Source organism: Bos indicus x Bos taurus, chromosome 16, assembly GCF_003369695.1.
Source record: "Bos indicus x Bos taurus breed Angus x Brahman F1 hybrid chromosome 16, Bos_hybrid_MaternalHap_v2.0, whole genome shotgun sequence".
NCBI lineage: Eukaryota > Metazoa > Chordata > Mammalia > Artiodactyla > Bovidae > Bos > Bos indicus x Bos taurus.
In genome coordinates, this window is record NC_040091.1 from 75,869,393 (window position 1) to 75,891,272 (window position 21,880).

General features: G+C 40.1%; 1 protein-coding gene across 7 annotated transcripts in view; it reads right to left on the minus strand.

The window, feature by feature from the left end:
* Positions 1-21,880, minus strand: part of DENND1B (DENN domain containing 1B) — a 271,030-nt gene that overhangs the window by 134,010 nt on the left and 115,140 nt on the right. For 6 of the 7 annotated variants that reach the window (XM_027565776.1, XM_027565775.1, XM_027565777.1 and 3 more), the window contains exons 5-7: positions 20,625-20,744; positions 10,090-10,159; positions 2,438-2,518 (exon numbers count right to left, since the gene is read on the minus strand). In XM_027565776.1, the coding sequence (XP_027421577.1) occupies positions 2,438-2,518; positions 10,090-10,159; positions 20,625-20,744 (271 nt within the window). Of the gene's footprint in view, positions 1-2,437; positions 2,519-10,089; positions 10,160-20,624; positions 20,745-21,880 lie in introns of those variants that run through there. The other variant, XM_027565779.1, reaches the window with a different exon arrangement.

A 21,880-nucleotide genomic window follows, 5' to 3' on the forward strand; every position in this document is an offset into this window, starting at 1 on the left:
CTCTGCTCTCCATCCTCCAGCCCCTCCTCCCTCTACTCTCCACCTTCCAGCCCCTCCTCCCTGACTGCTCTGCGTCCTCCAGCTCCTCCACCCTGATGGCTTTCCATCCTCCTACCCCTCCTCCCTCTGCTCTCCCTCCTCCCTCTGCTCTCCCTCCTCCAGCCCCTCCTCCCTCTGCTCTCCCTCCTCCAGCCCCTCCTCCCTCTGCTCTCCTCTCCACCCCAGGCCCTCGCCACTGCTCCGTCCTCTCTGCATCTTGGCCTTTAAATCACCCAGGCCTACAACCATGTCTGCAGACAACTCCCAGATAAGGGTGGAAAATCCAGGGTATCCTTCGCTTTCCAGCCCCCGACTGCTGATCATTTCCACTAGGACACTAAGCAACACATGAGGATGCAGAGGGGCAGAGGCCACCCTGTGTTGCTGGGCGAGGAAACCGCTCACAAAGACGGGTCCTGAGCTAGCTCCAGAGTAAAGCTGGGTGGTCCACACAGAGGCATCAGTAAGAGGGGAACGTCGCTCACAAAGATGGGGCCTGAGCTAGCTCCAAAGTGAGGCAGGTGGTCCACACAGAGGCGTCAGTAAGAAGGGAAGGTCACTCACAAAGATGGGTCCTGAGCTAGCTCCAGAGTGAGGCGGGCGGTCCACACCGAGGCCTCAGTAAGAGGGGAAGGTGTGCCACCAGGAAAGCACATCGTCTACTCAAGAAGATGGATGAACACAACACTGTGACCAGAGTAGAGAATCAATTTAGGGGGAGAAAAGTGAGACATAAAAGTGGAAAGCTGGACGGAGGCTAACAAGTGGGTGGTCCTGAAAGGCCAGGAGTCTGGACAAATTCTACAGAAAACAGGGCAACTATTAAAGGTTGTCGTCAGGGCACTTTATAGCTTAATAGTCGCATGCATGCACGCTCAGTCATCAGACTCTTTTGAGACCATATGGACTACAGCCTGCCAGGCTCCTCCATCCATGGGATTCTCCAGGCAAGAATACTGGAGTGGGTTGCCACGCCCTCCTCCAGGGGATCTTCCCAACCCAGGGATCGAACCCAAGTCTCTGGCATTGCAGGCAGGTTCTTTACCATATGAGCTACCAGGGAAGCCAAGAACACTGGAGTGGGTTGCCATTTCCTCATCCACGGGATCTTCCCGACCTATGGATCAAACCCAGGCCTCCTGGGTCTCCTGCATTGGCGGGCAGGTTCTTTACCTCTGAGCTACTGGGGAAACCCTTATATAGTTGAAGGAAGTTTAATCTGATAGTCTTTTACAGAAAGGACTAGGAGGAGAAACTGTAGACTACTGACTGTTATTAAGTGTTGAGCAGCCAGACGAGGTGCTGACGCTAGAAACAGGAAGAATGAAATCACTGTTATCAAACAACATGACACGGGGAAATTTAAGCAAGAAGAAAGTTATTACCAGAGAAAGAATATAAAATGGCTAACAGTGTCCTGATCTTGCAAAAAGAACTCCAAAAGACCTATTAACACTATTATAGACATTTCAGACTGCTTTTTCCTTCCATTTCTCCTGCATCATTATATATTTTTCCTTTTTTAATTAGGATATTTTACTCTTACTTTGGAAGAAGCAAAATCAACATAGGTAAATTTTAACATTCTATTTGGTATGCCAAATTGATTAAAACATCTGTATTTCGTGGTTGTTAATTCTCAACACTTACAGAGCCTCCCAAAGGACTAGTGTGATTTTTGTTATACACAGCACAGTTTATTAAAAGTTTCAGTAGTAAATAATCTGTACCACCAATGCTTACTGCTTCAACAAACTCACTTTTATTCCCAGTGTTTGGTGATTATACTAAAAGATGTATTGAAGAATGGGAAAAAAGGAGATTTTTCACCCAGAATCTTTGTCATCTAGTTGGTTATGAGGTGTACTCTCAACGCTTACTGTGTACTGTTTTCATTTTACGAGGGCCACTGTACACATGGGGCTTCCCTGGTGGATCAGACGGTAAAGAATCTGCCTGCAATGAAGGAGACCCAGGTTCAATCCCTGGGTCGAGAAGATCCCCCAGAGAAGGGCATGGCAACCCACTCCAGTATTCTTGCCTGAAGAATCCCATGGACAGAGGAACCTGGTGGGCTACACTCATTGTTTGGGGCAGGGAGGGGAGTGGGTTTCCTTATTATGGATAGATTCTACCTGAAAACCAATGTTCCTCACAACCAAAATATTCTCACAGATTTGGTTATGTTTGGCATATAATTTTTTTAAAAATCTATGATTTAACAACTACCAAGATATACCTCTAACAAATCATGTTATGATAGTTAAAGCGTATCAGAGAGCCTCAGTATCTCTAGGTGGTAAAGTCAGCACCGGCAGAAAAGTCTCCCCGGGAGGTGACTCGGCAAGGTTTCTACACCACTGTGGCTCAAAGCATCAAATACGGACTCAGGACTCACCACACTCAAGTTGACAGGGGTGTTTGCCTTCGGTACTGGATGGTTATAGAGAGATCTCAGAGTTTCATTCAAATCGTCTTCCTAGAGTTAAAAAAAAAAACAAAAAAAGTGCATTTTATAAATGAAATACAATTAAGTAAAAACAATTAAAACTGCTTGACAAAATCATTCGTTGCGCCCACTCACGTCAGACACGTTTTACACACAGGCGGACCCTGGAGAAACGGCGGGCGCAGCTCTAGACCACGCTAACAAGCGAATATAGCAATAACATGATCTCGTCAAATTTCTGGCTTCCTAGTGCGTATAAAAGTTGTTTACACTACTCTGTAGTCTATTAAATGTACAATACCATCATGTCTTAAAAAAAAAAAGTCATACCTTAAGTTAAAATACTTTATTGCTAAAAAATGCTAACCACCATCTGAGCCTCCAGCGAGTCATAATCTTTTCCCTGGTAGAGGGTCTGGCCTCGATGCGGACGGTGCTGACGGATCAGGGTGATGGATGCTGAAGGCTGGGGTGGCTGTGCCAATGTCTAAAATACGACCACGTGAAGTTTGCGGCATCAACTGACTCTCCCTTTCATGAACCATCTCTCTGCAGCCTGCGGCACTGCTGACTGCATTCACCCACAGTAGACCTTCTTTCAAACCTGGAGCTGATCCTCTCCAACCCTGCTGCTGCTTCATCAATGAAGCTCACGCAATGTTCTGGAGCTGATCCTCTCCAACCCTGCTGCTGCTTCATCAATGAAGCTCACGCAATGTTCTGGAGCTGATCCTCTCAAACCCTGCTGCTGCTTCATCAATGAAGCCCATGCAATGTTCTGCACCCCTTGTTGTCATTTCAACAGTCTTCACAGCATCCGGATTCCGTCTCAAAAAGCCACTCTCTTTGCTCATCGATAAGAAGCAACTCATCTGTTAGAGTTTTATTATGAGGACTGCAGCAACTCAGACACATCTTCATGCTCCACTTCTAGTTCTCTTGCTATTTCTGCCACATCTGCAGTTACTTCCACCAATGAAGTTCCGAATTCTGCCAACTTAAAGTCATCCAACTGGGCTGGAATTAACTTACTTAAGCTCTAGTGTACACTGGTATTTTGACCTTTCCCCATGAATCAAAAACGTTCTTAATGGTATCTAAAATGGTGAATCCTTTCCAGAGGGTTTTCGATTTACTTTGCCCAGATCCATCAGAGGAATCAATACCTGTGGTAGCTGCAGCCTTCAGAAATGTACTTTTTAAATGTGTGGTGTGCGTGCTCAGTCGCTAAGCTGTGCCACACTCTGTGACCCCTTGGACAGGAGCCTACCAGGCTCCTCTGTCCATGGGACTTTCCAGGGAAGAATACTGGAGGGGAAAAAGGAGAAAAAAAAAAAGGATACTGGAGTGGGTTGCTATTTCCTTCTCCAGGGGATGTTCCCATCCCAGGGATCAAATCAGTGTCTCCTGCATCTCCTGCTATTTTTTAAACAATATGATAATATGACTTAATAACTAATAAATATAATAAAGTTTAAATAATTATAAAAAGTCAAAATTACTCCTTGATCAATGGGCTGAAGAATGAATGGTGTGTTAGCAGGCATGAAAGAAAAAAAAAAAACAAAACAATATTGTCATCCACATCTATCAAAGCTCTTGGGTGAAGTCCAAGTTTGATGCATTAACCAGAGCACTCAAAGCCAGTGTATGGGGACAACCCAGAGGGACGGGATGGGGAGGGAGTTAGAAGCGGGGTTAGGGACCTGGGGACACATGTACACCCATGGCTGATTCATGTCAATGTATGGCAAAAATCACAATACTATAAAGTAATTAGCCCCCAATTAAAATAAATAATTTTTTTTAAAAAGCTCTTGGGTGACTAGGTGCATTGTCAATGAACAGTAATATTTTGAAAGGAATTTTTTTTCTGAGCAGTATGTCTTAACACTGGGTTTAAAATATTGAGTAAACTATGCTGTCAACAGATGTGCTGTTAGTCTATTTGTAGAGCACAGACTGTGCATAATTCTTAGGAGATTCCAGGATTTTCAGAGGGTAAATGAACACTGGATTCGACTTCAAGTCACCAGTTGCACCAGTAGCCCCTGACAAGTGAGTCAGCCTGTCCCTGAAGCTTTGAAACAAGGCACTGACCTCTTCTCTCTGCTTGTGAAAGTCCTAGATGGCATCCTCCTGTAAAAGACTGTTTCATCTTTATCCACACTGAAAACCTGTTGTTCAGGGCAGCCACCTTCATGAATTATCTCAGCGAGGTCTTCTGGGTAACTTGCAGGAACTGCTGCTTTACCTTACACTTTAATGCTATGGAGACAGCCTCCTTCCTTAATCCTCATGAACCGACCTCTGCCAGCTTTGATCTTTCCTTCTGCAGCCTCTTCAGCTCTCTCAACCTCCAGAAATTGGAGAGAGGCAGGGGCTTGCTCTGGATGGGGCTTTGGCTTGAAAGAATGTTGTGACATCTAGTCTGACAGTCTATTTAGACCACCAAGGCTCTCCCCGTATCAGTAATATGTAAGGCTGTTTTGCTTTCTGATTTCTGTGTTCACTTATGTAGTACTTTTAATTTGCTTTAAGCATTTTTCCTTTGCATTTGCAACTTGGATAACTGGTGCAAGAGGAATGCTTGCATTTTCCATTTTAATTTTAAAATGACAAACTTAATTTTTAAGAAATAGGTACAACTTAAGTAAGATTGGTGTGCTAAGATGCAACTTTGATGAAAGATGCAACATTCTAAACATTTCTCTTCTAGGTAGCCCCTGGTCACTACTCAGCCCATGATAAATGGGTTTATATAAAATGTATAACAGATCTACTTTATGGGATTTGCTTAACAGTAAGACATGGAACAACAGACTGGTTCCACATAGGAAAAGGAGTATGTCAAGGATGTACATTGTCACCCTGCTTATTTAACTTATATGCAGAGTACATCATGAGAAACGCTGGACTGGAAGAAGCACAAGCTGGAATCAAGATTGCCGGGAGAAATATCAATAACCTCAGATATGAAGATGATACCATCCTTATGGCAGAAAGTGAAAAGGAACCAAAAAGCCTCTTGATGAAAGTGAAAGAGGAGAGTGAAAAAGATGGCTTAAAGCTCAACATTCAGAAAACGAAGATCATAGCATCTGGTCCCATCACTTCATGGGAAATAGATGGGGAAACAGTGGAAACAGTGTCAGACTTTATTTTTGGGGGCTCCAAAATCACTGCAGATGGTGAATGCAGCCTTGAAATTAAAAGATGCTTACTCCTTGGAAGGAAAGTTATGACCAACCTAGATAGCATATTCAAAAGCAGAGACATTACTTTGCCAACAAAGGTCTGTCTAGTCAAGGCTATGGTTTTTCCAATGGCCATGTATGGATGTGAGAGTTGGACTGTGAAGAAGGCTGAGCGCCAATGAATTGATGCTTTTGAACTGTGGTGTTGGAGAAGACTCTTGAGAGTCCCTTGGACTGCAAGGAGATCCAACCAGTCCATTCTAAAGGAGATCAGTCCTGGGTGTTCTTTGGAATGACTGATGCTGAAGCTGAAACTCCAATACTTTGGCTACCTCATGCAAAGAGTTGAGTCATTGGAAAAGACCCTGATGCTGGGAGGAATTGGGGGCAGGAGGAGAAGGGGACGACAGAAGATGAGATGGCTGGATGGCATCACTGACTCGATGGACGTGAGTCTGAGTGAACTCTGAGAGTTGGTGATGGACAGGGAGGCCTGGCGTGCTGCGATTCATGGGGTCGCAAAGAGTCGGACCTGACTGAGCGACTGAACTGAACTGACTGAATGTACCCTGACGTGCACGCTTCAGTTTTCTGAGCTTCGCATACAAACCCAGTAATAAATGCAGGCAGGACGCTCTGCACACACAGCTCTATCCCTTCTCTCTCTGTTGTGTGTACTCTCAGCCTCTCTTTATTATGATAAGAGAATACAGTGAAGGCAAAAGCAGGTAATCATTTTAAGGGATATGGATATGAGACACATGATTTCTCCCAATTTCTCTTCTAACTTGACTATGAAAACTTAATGCAGATCTCTATAAATGTTTGTAAAAGTGTGCACTCAAAACTGCCTATCTGGAATTCTCTCTAGAATGACCTAAAAAGACGGACATTAAAGCATTCATCACTGGACCATCCAGGCAGTGAAATACACCACAGGGTATTCTGGAAGATACTGATGTTGTCTATACAAAATTCTTATAGTTACATACATTTTTTAAAGTCTAGCATTTTACAGTTCTTGGCAGTTGCTTGATATTGATCAGATAAGGATAACTGATTCTGAAATGTAAATTCCAATCTATTAATAAATAACCTGTGGCACTGGATTAAAAGTGTAAAGAAAAATTATTACACTCATACATTTATTTCCAGCTACTGAACGAATACTATGAACTTAAAATATTTTTCCCCTCTAATTAGCAACACAAATGTAGTCTCCCTCATTTCCTCTTCTAAGAAAACCATAGTATTTTCTTTTCTATATTCCAGTATTAGATACAGTCTCAGGGAGCACATGCCGTATACCAAGTCGTCAATGAGTTTCCGAAACTAATCAAAACTTGGACAAGTAATGCGAGTGATGTTGGCTCCACATGTTTACTCAGAAATTATCACGAGAGAGTATTCTGGTCTTGAGTTTTCAATGCAGTAGTTGAATATTTCCAGTTATTTCCAGTCATTTTCTTAGGCAGACGAATGACTGAATGGCTGAAACATAAAATTGTTCAAGTGTAAAATTACCTTCTAGTGAATATTTCACAGAATTAAGCACATCAAGGGTAGAGAAGGAAGTATTTACATACATGCACACAAACTCTGGACTTTTGACACACACTAAAACACTACTGCTATTATAATAATAAAATCAGATTGCCAAATTATGAGATTGCTCACCCTAAGAGTAAATCTATTTTCTTAATTTATTAATAATCCATTTTTTGGCATTCAGCAAGGGGTTTTTAATTAATTATTTATTTTACTTTACAATATTGTATTGGTTTTGCCACACACTGACTTGAATCTGCCATGAGTGTACATGTGTTCCCCATCCTGAACCCCCCTCCCACCTCCCTTCCCATCCCATCCCTCTGGGTCATCCCAGTGCGCCAGCCCCAAGCACCCTGTCTCATGCATCAAACTATGGACTGGAGATTCATTTCACATATGATATTTTATATGTTTCAATGTCATTCTCCCAGATCATCCCACCCTCGCCCTCTCCCAGAGTCCAAAAGACTGTTCAACACATCTGTGTCTCTTTTGCTGTCTCGCATACAGGGTAATTCTATTTAGTAAAAAGCATCTGGAGTAGTATTTGCACTGAATTTAGGTCTGTTTTTAAAGATATTTACATTGAATCTTAAAAGTTGAGTGTTTTACCAGTAATCACGAGTGAGTGACCTAAACTCCTAAAAGACAACTGTGTGGAGTTACATCCTAGGAAATTTAAGCAGCTCCAAAATGCAGGAAGGTCCATCAGGTGTACAAAAGGGGGACCAGACAAGCCAGGGAGGATATCAGATGCCAGATCACGAAGCTTCTATTGTGCTAGTCTGCACACGTTTAAATTTCATTCTAAGAAAAAAGAAGGCGCTGAAAGTATTACAAGCAGGAAAAGGACACTAGTGGGTTCAGGAAGATCATTCTCAGAGATAAGAATACGGTGGGCTACAGTCCATGGGGTTGAAGAGGCAGACGCAACTGAATGACGAAACACTTTATTTTACGTTTTAAAAATTATCATCCCACAGATGTTCATTAATTCAAGGCAAACTTCAGTTTCTGTTTTGCGTTTATTTTTTTAAGAAAAAAGGATAAAGATATAAAAATAAATGTAAGAGCTAAAACTCTTGGAAGGAAAAAAGAGAGCTTCATGACACTGTATTTGAAAATCATTTTTTGACATGACACCAAAAGCACAGAACAAAAGAAAAAAAGAAGATAAGTTTTTCCTCTTTAAAGTTCAAAAATTGTGTACAGCAAAGGACACTATCAACAAAGTAAAAAGGCAACCCATGGAATGGGAGAAAATATTTGCAGATGACATATCTGACAATAACTGAATATATAAAAAGCTCCCACTCCTCAACAGCAATATGAAAATACAGTTAAAAAATGGCAAAGGACTGGAATAAAATTTCAGCAAAGAAGATATTTAATAACCAATAAACACAGGAAACAACTCTATACTGCTAATCTTTAGGGAAATGCACATTAAAACCACATTTATATACTACTTCACACCCATTAGAATGGCAATTATCAAAACAAAACAAAAAATAAGAAGTCTCAAGGAGGGTGTGGGAAAACTGGAAACCTGTGTGTTGCTGCTGGAAATGTAAATTTATGAAACCACTGTGGAAAACGTTATGGCAGTTCTTCAGAAAATTAAGCATAGAATTACAATACTATTCAGCAATTCTACTTCCGGGTATATACTCAAAAGATCTGAATACACAGACTCAAACAGGTATTTGCACACCCGTGTTCATAGCAGCTTTGCTCACAAGAGCCAAAGATGGAAGCAACCCAAGTGTTCATCTGCTGCTGCTGCTGCTAAGTCGCTTCAGTCATGTCCGACTCTGTGCAACCCCATAGACAGCAGCCCATTAGGCTCCTCTGTCCCTGGGATTCTCCAGGCAAGAATACTGGAGTGGGTTGCCATTTCCTTCTCCAATGCATGAAAATGAAAAGTCAAAGTGAAGTTGCTCAGTTGTGTCCGACTCTTAGCAACCCCATGGACTGCAGCCCAAGTGTGTGAACAGACTACTACTCAAACTTAAACAGGAAGGGAACTTTGACATATGCCACAATATGGATGGAACTCGAAAACATGAAGTGAAATAAGCCAGTCACAGAAGGATCTGTATTGTATCATTCTAGTTATAGGAGGTGGCTATTGTTCAGTCGCTCAGTCATGTCCAACTATTTTCGAACCCACGGACTGCAACACTCCAGGCTTCCCTGTCCTTCACTATCTCCTGGAGTTTGCTCAAATTCTTCCATTGAGTCAGTGATGCCATCCAGCCATCTCATCCTCTGTCGTCCCCTTCTCCTGCCTTCAATCTTTTCCCGAATCAGGTCTCTTCCAGTGAGTAGGCTCTTTGCACCAGGTAGCCAAAGTACTGGAGCTTCAGCGTCAGCATCGGTCCTTCCAATGAATATTCAAGGTTGATCTCCTTTAGGATGGACTGGTTTGATCTCCTTGCAGTCCAAGGGACTTTCAAGGGTTTTCTCCAACGCCACAATTTGAAAGCATCAGTTCTTCGGTGCTCAGCCCTTTACATGGTTCAGCTCTCACATACAGAGAAGTCTAATGGAAAAACCACAGCTTCGACTAGACAGACCTTTGTTGCCAAAGTGATGTCTCTGCGTTTAGTATGCCGTCTAGGTTTATCAGAGCTTTCCTTGCAAACAAGGACCAAGTGTCTTTTAGTTTAATGGGTACAGAGATTCAATTTGAGAAGTAAAAAGGTTATAAAGATGTTGGTATTGACTGCAAAACAATATGAATGCACTTAATGGTACAGAACTGTACACTTAAAGATGGTTAAAATGGTAAATTTCATATTATGTGTATTTTACCACAATTTTTAAAATAGGGAAAAACACAGAGCTTACCAGTTCCTTAGTCAAGTAATCTGCCAGAGTATTCAGAAGCTTGTAATATACTTCAAACCATGGCAGGTAACTGTAAAATAATAATAATAGTAACTTAAAAATATGTCTGTGTATATGTATGTGTATATATATATATATGTATGTATCATTTAGAATTAAGAAAGAAGACAGCAAAATAAACATCAAATTTATATTATTTCAAACAGGTTGATCCTGGAGGGCAAAAAAGAACAATACCCACATTCTCTTTAATGTTACAGTAAGATTTTACATATAATCCATTATTAGCTTTCATAAAATAATCAGAATCCAAAATTCCATTATAAAGGTTATTCATTAGAGACTTCTATTTTATGTTAGAAACACCTAACATCACTTAGCCCCATTTCATGGTAGGTATGGTCTGAGTGTTCCAGAAGCTGTCATTGAATAAGCATTTACCACTGATATAAGATATAATATAAAATAAAAACTAATTTTAAAAAGCTTTTAAAACAAAGACATAAAGACACAATCATTTCTCTTCAAATATTGCAGAATTGAATATATAAAAAATAGAATTATGTGCTTAATTAAATCAATTCCTCAGAAACTGATGTTTATATAAGATGATAAATTTCAAAATAAATATCATTACAAGTAAGACTATTTTAAAAGCTGTTATTACAAATAGCATTTAAGTATCAAAAACACATATAATTTAAAATTCCTTTCAATTCATTTTGCTAGACACAAATATAATTAACTTTATGAAACCATAATGCTAAATCCAAAATCAACTGTACAAAATAAAATCTGTACTCGTTTTCAAATTAAGGTATGTATATTTAAAATCTATCCAAAGGTTTTAATTGTTTATCAAAATGTAAACTTCTCATATATAAGAGTGAATCACAAAACACACCAGTATAGTTAATTATCAATTAACAAATACTCATTTTTTTCTTCAAAGAATGACTACAACAGAAAAATTTTCAAGAGAAAACACTGTGATACTTTTAATACACAAATATATACTAACAAGAGTTTTGATAAATTTTTTAAATTTAAAAATCAGTGACTAGAGCTTAGGAACACAGCTTTCCTTCCACCTGTTTTCATGTAACGTCTGATTATCTGATGTGACTGTTGATGATGCATTTTAATCAGGAGTTGCCTAAAGCCATGAGAGGAGAACAGTCAGGTCACCCATGGTAACTTTCCTCAGCAGCATGCTCTATCTATCTACATTTGCTCAGTCACGACCAACTCTCTGCAACCCCATGGTCTGTATCCTGCCAGACTCCTCTGTCCCTGGGGATTCTCCAGGCAAGAACACTGAAGTGGGCTGCCATTCCCTTTTCCAGGGGATCTTCCTAACCCAAGGTTCGAACCCGGGTCTCCCGAATTGCAGGCAGATTCTTTACTGTCTGAGCCACCAGGAAAGCCCATGTTGCAGAATGCTATAGAGTTCTTTAAAATGATCATTACAAACAGTTAAGTAAGGGTTTGGAAGATGGCTGTCACTATCTACCAACTTCTTGTTAAATCTAATAGTACACTGAATACATCTATTGTTCTACGTGCCTTTTGTAAATGACACTGCAATGAGTATGAATGAATGAAAGAGCATAAATTAATGAGGAAAGACAAATGCAACAGAAAGTACCACAGGTGAACACAGGTGAGCAGCCTCATGAAGGTGATAAGCAAACAAAAATAACAGATTCAGCTGTGAGAGCAAACCGAAACCTGACGTCAACAGAAGGGAGAAGGGCCGCTAGCCAACAGCCCGGCCCCACGGAGCCCAAAACACTGCTCTGGGAATCTCTCAAAGGAAGAAACACCTCCAAGGCCCTGTATCTTCTTGCAGGTGAGACCCACCACCGCTCATACAATGGTACTCATTCAGTTCCATGCCTCTATCTTAAATACAAAGTAACAGTCCAACCACCAGATATTTGAGGAAATACAGACGTGAATACAAACATAAAAGGAACTCCAAGTACACAGAGACAATACAGACAGGTGAGAGTTCCAAAACTTGTCATTAATATCCTTAGAAGCTGAATAAACAGCAGGATGCCATTAAACAAAACACAGTCTAAGGAGAAAGAAGTGAAAAAAGCAGTTTATTAGACAAGAAAGAGTTCTTAGAAATTCAAAATACAAATGCTGAAAAAAATTAAAATCAATAGAAAAGTTAGAAACTACATCAAGAATATCTCCAAAGGACTAGAATAAAGAGACAAACTGATGGAAATAGGAATAAATATTAAAATGTCAGCATATCAATCTCAACTGTCATGCAGTTGACTAACAGCAGTTCTTAGAAAGGAGGGGAAAAAATAAATTTCTTTTTAAAAATTACTGGAATATCCCAGAACTTTAGACATGAATCTCCATGTTGAAAGCACCCCCGGGTTAACTATAAAATAAATGAGCCCAACCAGACAATCACAGTGAAATTTCAGAACAGAAGTAGAAAGCACCTAAGACTTTCCAAAGAGAGAAAACAGGTCGCATACAAAGGCGCAGAATCCCAAATGTCCCGGAACGCCTCGCTCAACAGCAGCTCTGGGAAGTCAGCAAACACACCTCCCAAAGGCAGAGGACATACCCCTTGCAATCTAGAACTCTCTGCCCAGAGAAATTATCAGTCAAGTGTGGAGACAGGCTGAAAGCATTTTCAGTCTTTCTGGGACTCAAAAATTCACCTTCTGCATAATATTTTGGGAGAGCAACAAAATGGAGGATTGAGCAGAAATGAGGAATACGCGGATATACAGACAAGGAATCGGATCCCAGGGAAGAACAGGGAAGTCTAAGGACGGGTGTGCCAACACCTGGAGAGCCACAAGTCCAGATCGAAATGGGGGTGAGGGACCGGGGAAGGGTGTGGTGGGGTAGGGGTTACAACAAGCCGACAGCTTCACGCGGGAGCCTGGAAAATCCTGGGTGGAACATGCGCCAAAGCTCTGACAGCCTGGGGGAAATCTGACAATCAGAAGTTAGTCAGTTAGCATTGGTAATCCCAATTTGGTAGCTCAGTTGGTAAAGAATCCATCCACCTGCAGTGCAAGAAACCCCGGTTCAATTCCTGGGTCAGGAAGATGCCCTGGAGAAAAGATAGCCTACCCACTCCAGTACTCTGGGGCTTCCTTGGTGGCTCAGCTGGTAAAGAATCTGCCTGCAATGTAGGAGACTTGGGTGTGATCCCCGGGTTGAGAAGATCCCCTGGAGAAGGGAAATGCTACCCACTCCAGTATTCTGACCTGGAGAATTCCAAGGATGGTGTAGTCCATGGGGTCGCAAAGAGTTGCACACGACTGAGTGGCTTTCACTTTCACTTTTTAACTCTAACGCAGGCTTCCCTGGTGGCTCAGATGGTAAAGAATCTGATGCAATGTAGGAGACTTGGGTTCGATCCCTGGTTTGGGAAGATCCCCTGGAGAAGGACATGACCACCCACTCCAGCATTCTTGTCTGGGGAATTCCATGGACAGAGGAGCCTGGTGGGCTACAGTCCAAGTGGTCGCAGAGAGTCAGACACAACTGAGAGGCTAACACTTTCAAACTCTTAACATTTCAGATGGTTAATCTATTTTCTACCATATCTTTCACTTATAAAAACAAACAAACAAAAACACGACCTTCAAGATTACTGTTTTTAGATTACCAACTCAATACCATGCAAATTACCAATCCTATTCTTTATATTCACTATAATGCAATGAAATAACGTTCATGAGGGATGGTCTGCCAAGAAACAAGGTAGTTCCTAGATACACTAGTTTCTTTCATTTGTAGTTGTTTCATAGTCACATTTCAACTTTCCATGGCCTGAAGAAACTGGTATTTCAAGAAAATTTCAATGTGTTATACAGTTCAGATCTCTATGCTCAGATAAACTGAGACCTAATCTATTCAAGGAACATGCTGGTCCTGTTTTTTTTTTTTCCCCCTGCTCTTAAGATCTTAAGATAAAGCAAGATGCATTGATTTTAGCTGGTTTGCATAGCCACTTATTAATCCTTAACATTGTTATTTCATCTTACTCACATAACGTGGAACCTTGTTTAAACCTCCTTCCTTGACCACTATAAAAATAAGATATGTAATAAATATCTCATAATTAAAACTTATTGCAAAGTGAGAGAATCCTTTTTTTCCCTAGACCAAATTTTCTGTTTTTTCTCATCTTTACATTATTACTTCTCATTGGTTATCTTCAACTTTCAATTTCCTTTCAAATTATGAAGGGAACTGGAACCCAATTTTTCATTAAGAAGCTTATACAAGGGCTTCCCTGGTGGCTCAGCAGTAAAGAATCCACCTGCCAGTGCAGGAGGCACGGGCTCAGTCCCTGACCCAGGAAGACCCCACACGCCGTGCAGGAGCTAAACCCAAGTGCCACAGCTGCTGAGCCTGTGCTCTGGAACCCGGGAGCCGCAAGGACTGAGCCCGAGTCCACAGCAACTACTGAAGCCCACGGGCCCCAGAGCCAGGCTCCAGAACAAGAGACGCCACTCCGAGGAGAAGCTCTCACACCACAGCTGGAGAGCAGTCCCCGCTCACCACGACTGGAGAAAAGCCCATGCAGCAATGCAGACCCAGCGCAGCCAAATATAAATAAATAAATAAAATTAGTCTAAAAGAAAGAAGCTTATACAAAAAATATATATATTTATTTGTAAGATTATGGACCTGTTTTTGAAAATGAAACAAAATGAATTAATAATTGATTAATAGTTTACTTTAAAAAATTCAACAGTGCTAGGTATTTGGGAGTTACTATTACGTTTTATTATCTCCAAGAATATTTTCACTGAACTGCATCCTGATGCCAAGCTATGTTTGATCTCTATACGGGGCATGGTGGATTTTGTTCTCGCGTTGATCCAACATTTGACTCTACCATATTCAGATCACTGCTGGACACCAGGATGTTTTATAACCTCCTCTAACATGACTTCATCTATAAATCAGACTGTCGTAATTTAAAAAGACTAGTACAACAAGGCTTCTACCTATGGATATTTCCCACAGTCATCTCTAAGGCTCCATCATGCTTTGTTATTTCTATCTGGACAGTAAGAGTTACTAGTCAGGTCTATGTCCATCTAGAAGTAGAGAGCAGAATCTAAATATGAGCGACTCCTCATATTTATTGGAAGTACAGAAAATATTGATAAAACTTCTTAGGCACTCACTGTGTATAAAAATACACTAGGTACTTGACATGCGTTCTCTCACATAATTCTTATAATAATGCTGTGATGTGTATCTGACTAAACTAAGGTAAGACAAGTGCATTCAGGGCCACAGAGCTACCGAACAGCAAACCTGAGATTAGCACTCCAACTGAGCAACAGATGCTCAAGGCTCTAAAGTCAAGTCTCTTATAAAATTTATTTAACTAATGTCCAGAGCAGTATCTTTCTTTCTGTCTTTTATATTTTATGCAAACGTGCAAACTTCCCAACAGATACACATTTCGATTTGATTCTTTCACTTAACACATCAGTAATTCCTTCCGACTGTAGATTTTAGTACTGCTTGTTATGTTCATCACCACAGATAAAAATTTCTGAAAAGAATACGGCCTGCAACATGACACAAGATCTCTCATCAGACAACACACATCTAGCAACATCTCAGTATATTTCCATCCATAAGAAGACTGGCAACTCGTAGCTATCGTCTAGCCAGCATTTTCCTCTCTATAATTCGTTCCCGAGAGATAACGTGACTCTCTGTACCACAGCACTGCCTGACACACCAGTAAGCCCAGCACCATAAAGAACCGAGTTCAGTCACACACAGCGTGTTCTCCGTGAACACGCAATGGTGCTTAGTGATAACCAGCCCCTTTTAAGAGTACATTTTTTTTTTTTCATGAAAACATCACTTGTATCAAAGTGGACTACTCCGAAAGTCAGTCATGCTCCTAGGATGTCAGGGAAGCAGGGACATTTTCTGTTGCAAATAAACAGTAGCATCTGGAGTGGAGGCTGCAAACTGTCTACAAGCAGACCAATCTAGCCCACGGTCATACTGCTGTTTGGGCAACACTGCGGCTGCTGGACTGAACAAGCCGCCAACTTCTAAAAGAGGCGATTCACTGAAAACCTACATTTTCCTCTCTTACAAATCAAAAGAGCTGGCAGTGCTGGTCAAACTTTTTTTTTTTTTTTTTTCCACTTTTCAGTAAAAATCTAGAGTTGAGTAACAGTTTATCTTTGGATGTGGTATGTGCCATTTCTATAGATCACCCCTGTTTCCCACTGTCAGCCAAACTTGCTTATCTCATTTTAGTCCCTGACCTGTGTCTACAGGTAACTGAATTCGCCACCCCTGATACAGACAACTGGACAACGTGAAGTCCTGCTCACTTTATATGTGATGACAAAATGGTCCAGGGTACACCAAGGAGTCAGTGAGTCAAATATTTTAACAAGGTTCCACTGCACACTTTAAAAACAAAAAGTGTGCTCAAAAAATGCACACACACACGTGTAATAAACACTATATATTATGTAAGCTAGCCTTGCTCAGATAAGAAATGCTACTCCCATGTTTTTATTTTAGTGGTTTCTTAGATAATTTTCAAATATGTTCAAAGCAATTAATTTTTAACTCATGTATAAACTCCTAATTATCATTAAGTCAGAATAAGTTTTCACTAAATTTTACAGTCCCAAAGATGTTCAAAATTTCTTAACCACCAAACACAAACATCCCAGAAAGCTGTTAAAAATGTATTCAACATATAATGACTAGATAAAATGTTTTACTTGAGTTTTATAAAACTGAAAATGTCATTCTTTAGCAAAAGATTCCTGTGACTCTCATAGTCTTGTAAATATACATAAATGTAAAACAGAGACATTAGAACCAAATCATTTTAAAACAGAAAACAGGAGGTTCTTCAAAGGTTAGTTATGAGATTATTTCCTTTTCATGAAGACGTAAGTAAGGCCAGGGACAGATGTCTCAGGAAAACCACAAGTCCACTGAACAGCAAGGAGACTTCCCCCACTTGGGCTCCCACTATCCTATTGAGCTGATAAAACTTTTACATCTAAAAGTCAAAGGTTAAATAAAGGAAAGGAAATGTTTTTTGTCAAGCAGTCAGGTAACTACTAACAGTCTCGGTGATCAGCAGGAACCTAACTCAGAGTAACCAAATAAAACTAAGGAAACTGCCTTTCCGTAGAAAAGCGTCTCATGTCTAGAGGCTGTTTTTCTGTCTGGAAAATTGACACAAAATGTGTAAAATTGAAACATGCTGCTTCTAAGGGACTTGCCTCAAGGAAGAGTGTGAAAGCCTCTGAGTTTGGTATGAGTCAGGGGCGGGGGGACTACAAAGGCACCAATCCCTAGTCTGTCTTCCTCGTGAGGGCACTTATTTCATTTTGAACCCATGGCGACAATTTTATAGTTGTAAAATTATGTTAATTAAATTAGAGAAAATATTATTTCTTGCATTTCTACTATCGTACTAAAGCAATGCTAAATACAAACAATGGCCCGATTTAAATTAATACTATTTCAGGGTATTTTTGAAATTTTGTTAAAGGAGGACAAATATGCTATAGAAAAAGCTAGAGCACACAAAATTCAAAATTTTATTAACTTTTATATTAAATTAACCTGAATTCTAATATTTTTTCTAAAAGGTGAATGAAACATATAGAAATTAAGTACACTCACTTCCAAACCTTATAATAGCATAAACCCAGTGGCTTATAAGCCACTTATATGGCTTAAAGCCATATAAGTTTTTTCAGTTTATAAAGGCTTCTATATATATTCATTCCTTTTACCAGCTGTGAATAAACACCACAGTTTATCAGTTGCATTTGATAGCATGGTGTACAGATTTCTAGTTTAGAATTATAACATAAATTTAAATTACTTTCAAATCTTATAATAGCATCATTCAGAATGCAAAGTAACTTTAAAGCATTATGTGCAAACTTTCTAGATCAGAACTCTAAGGATAGAGTCATTTTTATTAATAATCTATATAAATCACTTAGCAAAATGTTTGATTTATAGTAAACAAACACTAAGCGATGCTGCTGATAGTTTGCTATTATTAGTATTACCATGGCCATCTCTAACTTTGCTATTCAAGAAATCCAACACAGAGCTATTTTTTGCTATCTTAAAGAAAATTTACTACCAATCTGTACTTAATTTTACTTTGTATTAAAAATCTTAAACATGCTTAAGTGTATTCCACTTTCATTATGACTACTCTTGAAGGACCTAAAATATTTTAAACTATTAGATATCAACAAAAACTCAAGACATACAAGTTTTCTTTTAACATTTAGATCATTAAAACATGAACTAAGACATTAGATGGTAAAATAAATGAATAGATTTTTATGAAGATATAGTTGATCACAAAAGTAAACAATTTAAAGTATTTAACAGGATATCATAAAGACAACAGGATAAATTATTAATTTCTGTTAAAGGATCTTCAATCACCGATAATGAAAATGACCTATAAATAATCAATTCATTACCTCACAAGAGAATACCTAAAAATGTCATATGTTTCAACATAAATGCAATATTCTGCACAAAAGACAGCTTCAAGAGCAAGATACTAAAATTTTTCGTATCTGAAAGTCATAACATACTTCAGGTAAAGCCATAAGTAACTGATTTTAAAAACTATAATCCGAAAGGATATCATCTTTGTGCTAAGTCTCAACTTTTAAGAAAAGCCATATAGGTTTTTTCAGTTTATAAAGGCTTCTATATATATATATTCATTCCTTTTACCAGCTGTGAATAAACACCACAGTTTATCAGCTGCTAGCCAATAGGAAGATATATAAACAACTCTTTAATTATATCAGGAATTGATTTTGGTGGCAGTGAGTTGTAAAACAGATTCAAATATTACAGAGGAATGACATCTACAACTTACTCATAAATGGGTCAGCATAACAATAGAGACATGGAGAATGTATGTGTGTGAGTGTGTGTGTGTGTGTACACATTGAGAGAGCGAGGTGGGGACAGACAGAAGCAGCTTAACAACTGTGAATCTTGGGCACGTGTAGACAAGAGTTCACAGTACTATTCCTGAAACTTACCTGCAAACCTAATTTTTTAATGAAAAGACTTAAAAATACCTAGAGAAAAATTAGAAAGCTCATACAGCCTCAGTCTTTGTTAGGGCAAACTTGTTTGGGGCAGAGGGTGACAGACCCCTTGCTGGTGTGGCTTTGGAACTTTCAGTATGAAGCACAAAGGTAAAGGAGCTCTCCCCACCCACTTCCCAGTCACTCCCAAACCCGCTGCCTAAAACGATGGTTTCAAATTAGAAGATCAGCCTACAGCTGAAGCATAACACGTTTCTGGATAAAACATCAACTTTTCAACACAACTGCTCCAGATTAAAGAGCTGAGCCTAAAGACAGGAAGAGGAGCATCCACGCTCTACTACTCATAAAGCAGCTAAGTATTTGCTTCTGAATAAACACTGGGAAAAACTCTCCAACTCAAACACACATTCTGAGTAAATTTATAACTTAACCCTCAAAGAATGACAGGAATGTAGCTGAACAGCAAGTGAACAGAGTAGACATCAATATCACACCAATGTTCTTTTGTGATAATTATTCAATTGAGCCTTATTTCTTTTCCTAGGAGCATTTCTAGAGTCTAGCTTGACCAACACGTGTACTGTAACTACAGTATATGACACACCTACATTTCTGAGTCATCAGGGAAGCTAACCTTCAGGACCTGCCCTCCTCAGCACCAGCAGCTCAGACTCAAGTCACAGAGACCTGCTCTCAACAGCCTCCCGAGCGCCGGGCGATGACGGAGGTGATGGGGGCAGGACAGGCAGGGCTGGTGAAACAGACTCAGGTCGCAGGAGACACCTGCTGCTCAGAGCCAGCTCAGGGCTGCTGGCTCAGCAACACCAGCGCCAGCGAGAGGAATGAGACACGTCAACTTTACGCAAAATTTCACTAAAACGTACAAGGTAAAAAGCATCTTCTAAAATTTTTAAAACACCATGCGGCCAAAGAAAGCGCCTCTGAGCACTTCTGCCCAGAAGCACCAGTCCGCAATCTCTGTCTTAAACCACCAGTTCACCTTCGAGAATCCAAGTCATAGGTCAATAATAGAAAAGAGCACGTGCTAATTTAACCAGACTTTCTGCATGCTATTCAATATGTGAAACATGTGACCTGCTATTTTAAAAATTAACCCATAAAAAGTATTATTTACAAGAGCCAATGCTAACACAACACTGTAAGTCAACTTAATACTTAAAACTTCAATAAAATAATTTTTTTAAAAGAAGCCAATTCTACTCTTACTGGTAAACCTTTAAGCCTAACTGATGCTGTATACAGACAGTAAACAAAATTACTTTTCAGCTTAGCTGGATTTAGAGAAAACAAAAAATACATACAAGCACATTTTTAAGCATCCCAAGCATACAGCAAAGTGCAACAGAGAGACGCAGTTAATCTACAGTGTCCCCAAGAGCATTTTTCACGACACACACTCACCTCAGGATGCATAAGCAGATCTTGCCTCCTGCGGTGAGTCGGCAGAACCCAAACCTCTGTTTGCTCTCAATGTCCGTCAGCACGAAGGCAAAGTGCTGTCCAACCTGATTCCGAGACGCTCTGAAATGCAGCAACGGAACAACATTTCAAGCCTCGTGTGAGAATCGTCTTAAAGAAAAGCAAGAGTCGGGCTATATGGACACGAGCCATTGTTTCCACATTTCAAGTCAGTTGGTTCTCAGAGCTGCAGTGATATTTTAAAACTAAAATGTATTCTTTTTAATGGCTGAGTAATACTCCATTGTGTATATGTACCACAGCTTTCTTATCCATTCATCTGCTGATGGACATCTAGGTTGCTTCCATGTCCTGGCTATTATAAACAGTGCTGCGATGAACATTGGTGTACACGTGTCTCTTTCCCTTCTGGTTTCCTCGGTGTGTATGCCCAGCAGTGGGATTGCTGGATCATAAGGCAGTTCTATTTCCAGTTTCTTAAGGAATCTCCACACTGTTCTCCATAGTGGCTGTACTAGCTTGCATTCCCACCAACAGTGTAAGAGGGTTCCCTTTTCTCCACACCCTCTCCAGAGGGATGGTATCGGGAGGGAGGAAGGAGGAGGGTTCAGGATGGGGAACACATGTATACCTGTGGTGGATTCATTTCGATATTTGGCAAAACTAATACAATATTGTAAAGTTTAAAAATAAAATAAAATTTAAAAAAAATAAAAATAAAAATAAAATGAGTGTGAAATGTGTAAACTAAATCATGAATCAACACTTAATGAGTTGACCTACTCAATACATGCTAATACATGGCTGGAGAGTCATAAGGTATCTTAACAGTAAGTTTTCACGTGCTTAAAGTGTTAAAGTGTTAGTTGTGTCTGACTCTGTGACCCCACAGACCGTAGCCCATCAGGCTCCTTTGTCCGTGGGATTCTTCAGGCAAGAATACTGGAGTGGGTTGCCATCTCCTCCTCCAGGGGATCTTCCTGACCCAGGGATCGAGCCCAGGTCTCCTGCGCTGCAGGCAGACTCTTGACCAGTGTTTGGTAAATTCCAGCAACACTAGTCATGGCATGCCAGGGGAGTGCCCCGGGGCTGCCCACACAGCAGGGTGTGTCACGTCCAGTCTGCTGGCAACCCAGCCAACTCTCTTGAATTGATTCTTCTGTTGACATTCTCACTCAGTAAAGTCCCATACAAATTACTATTGGCATTTCTTTTTAGCATTCTCTTCTAGAGCTACC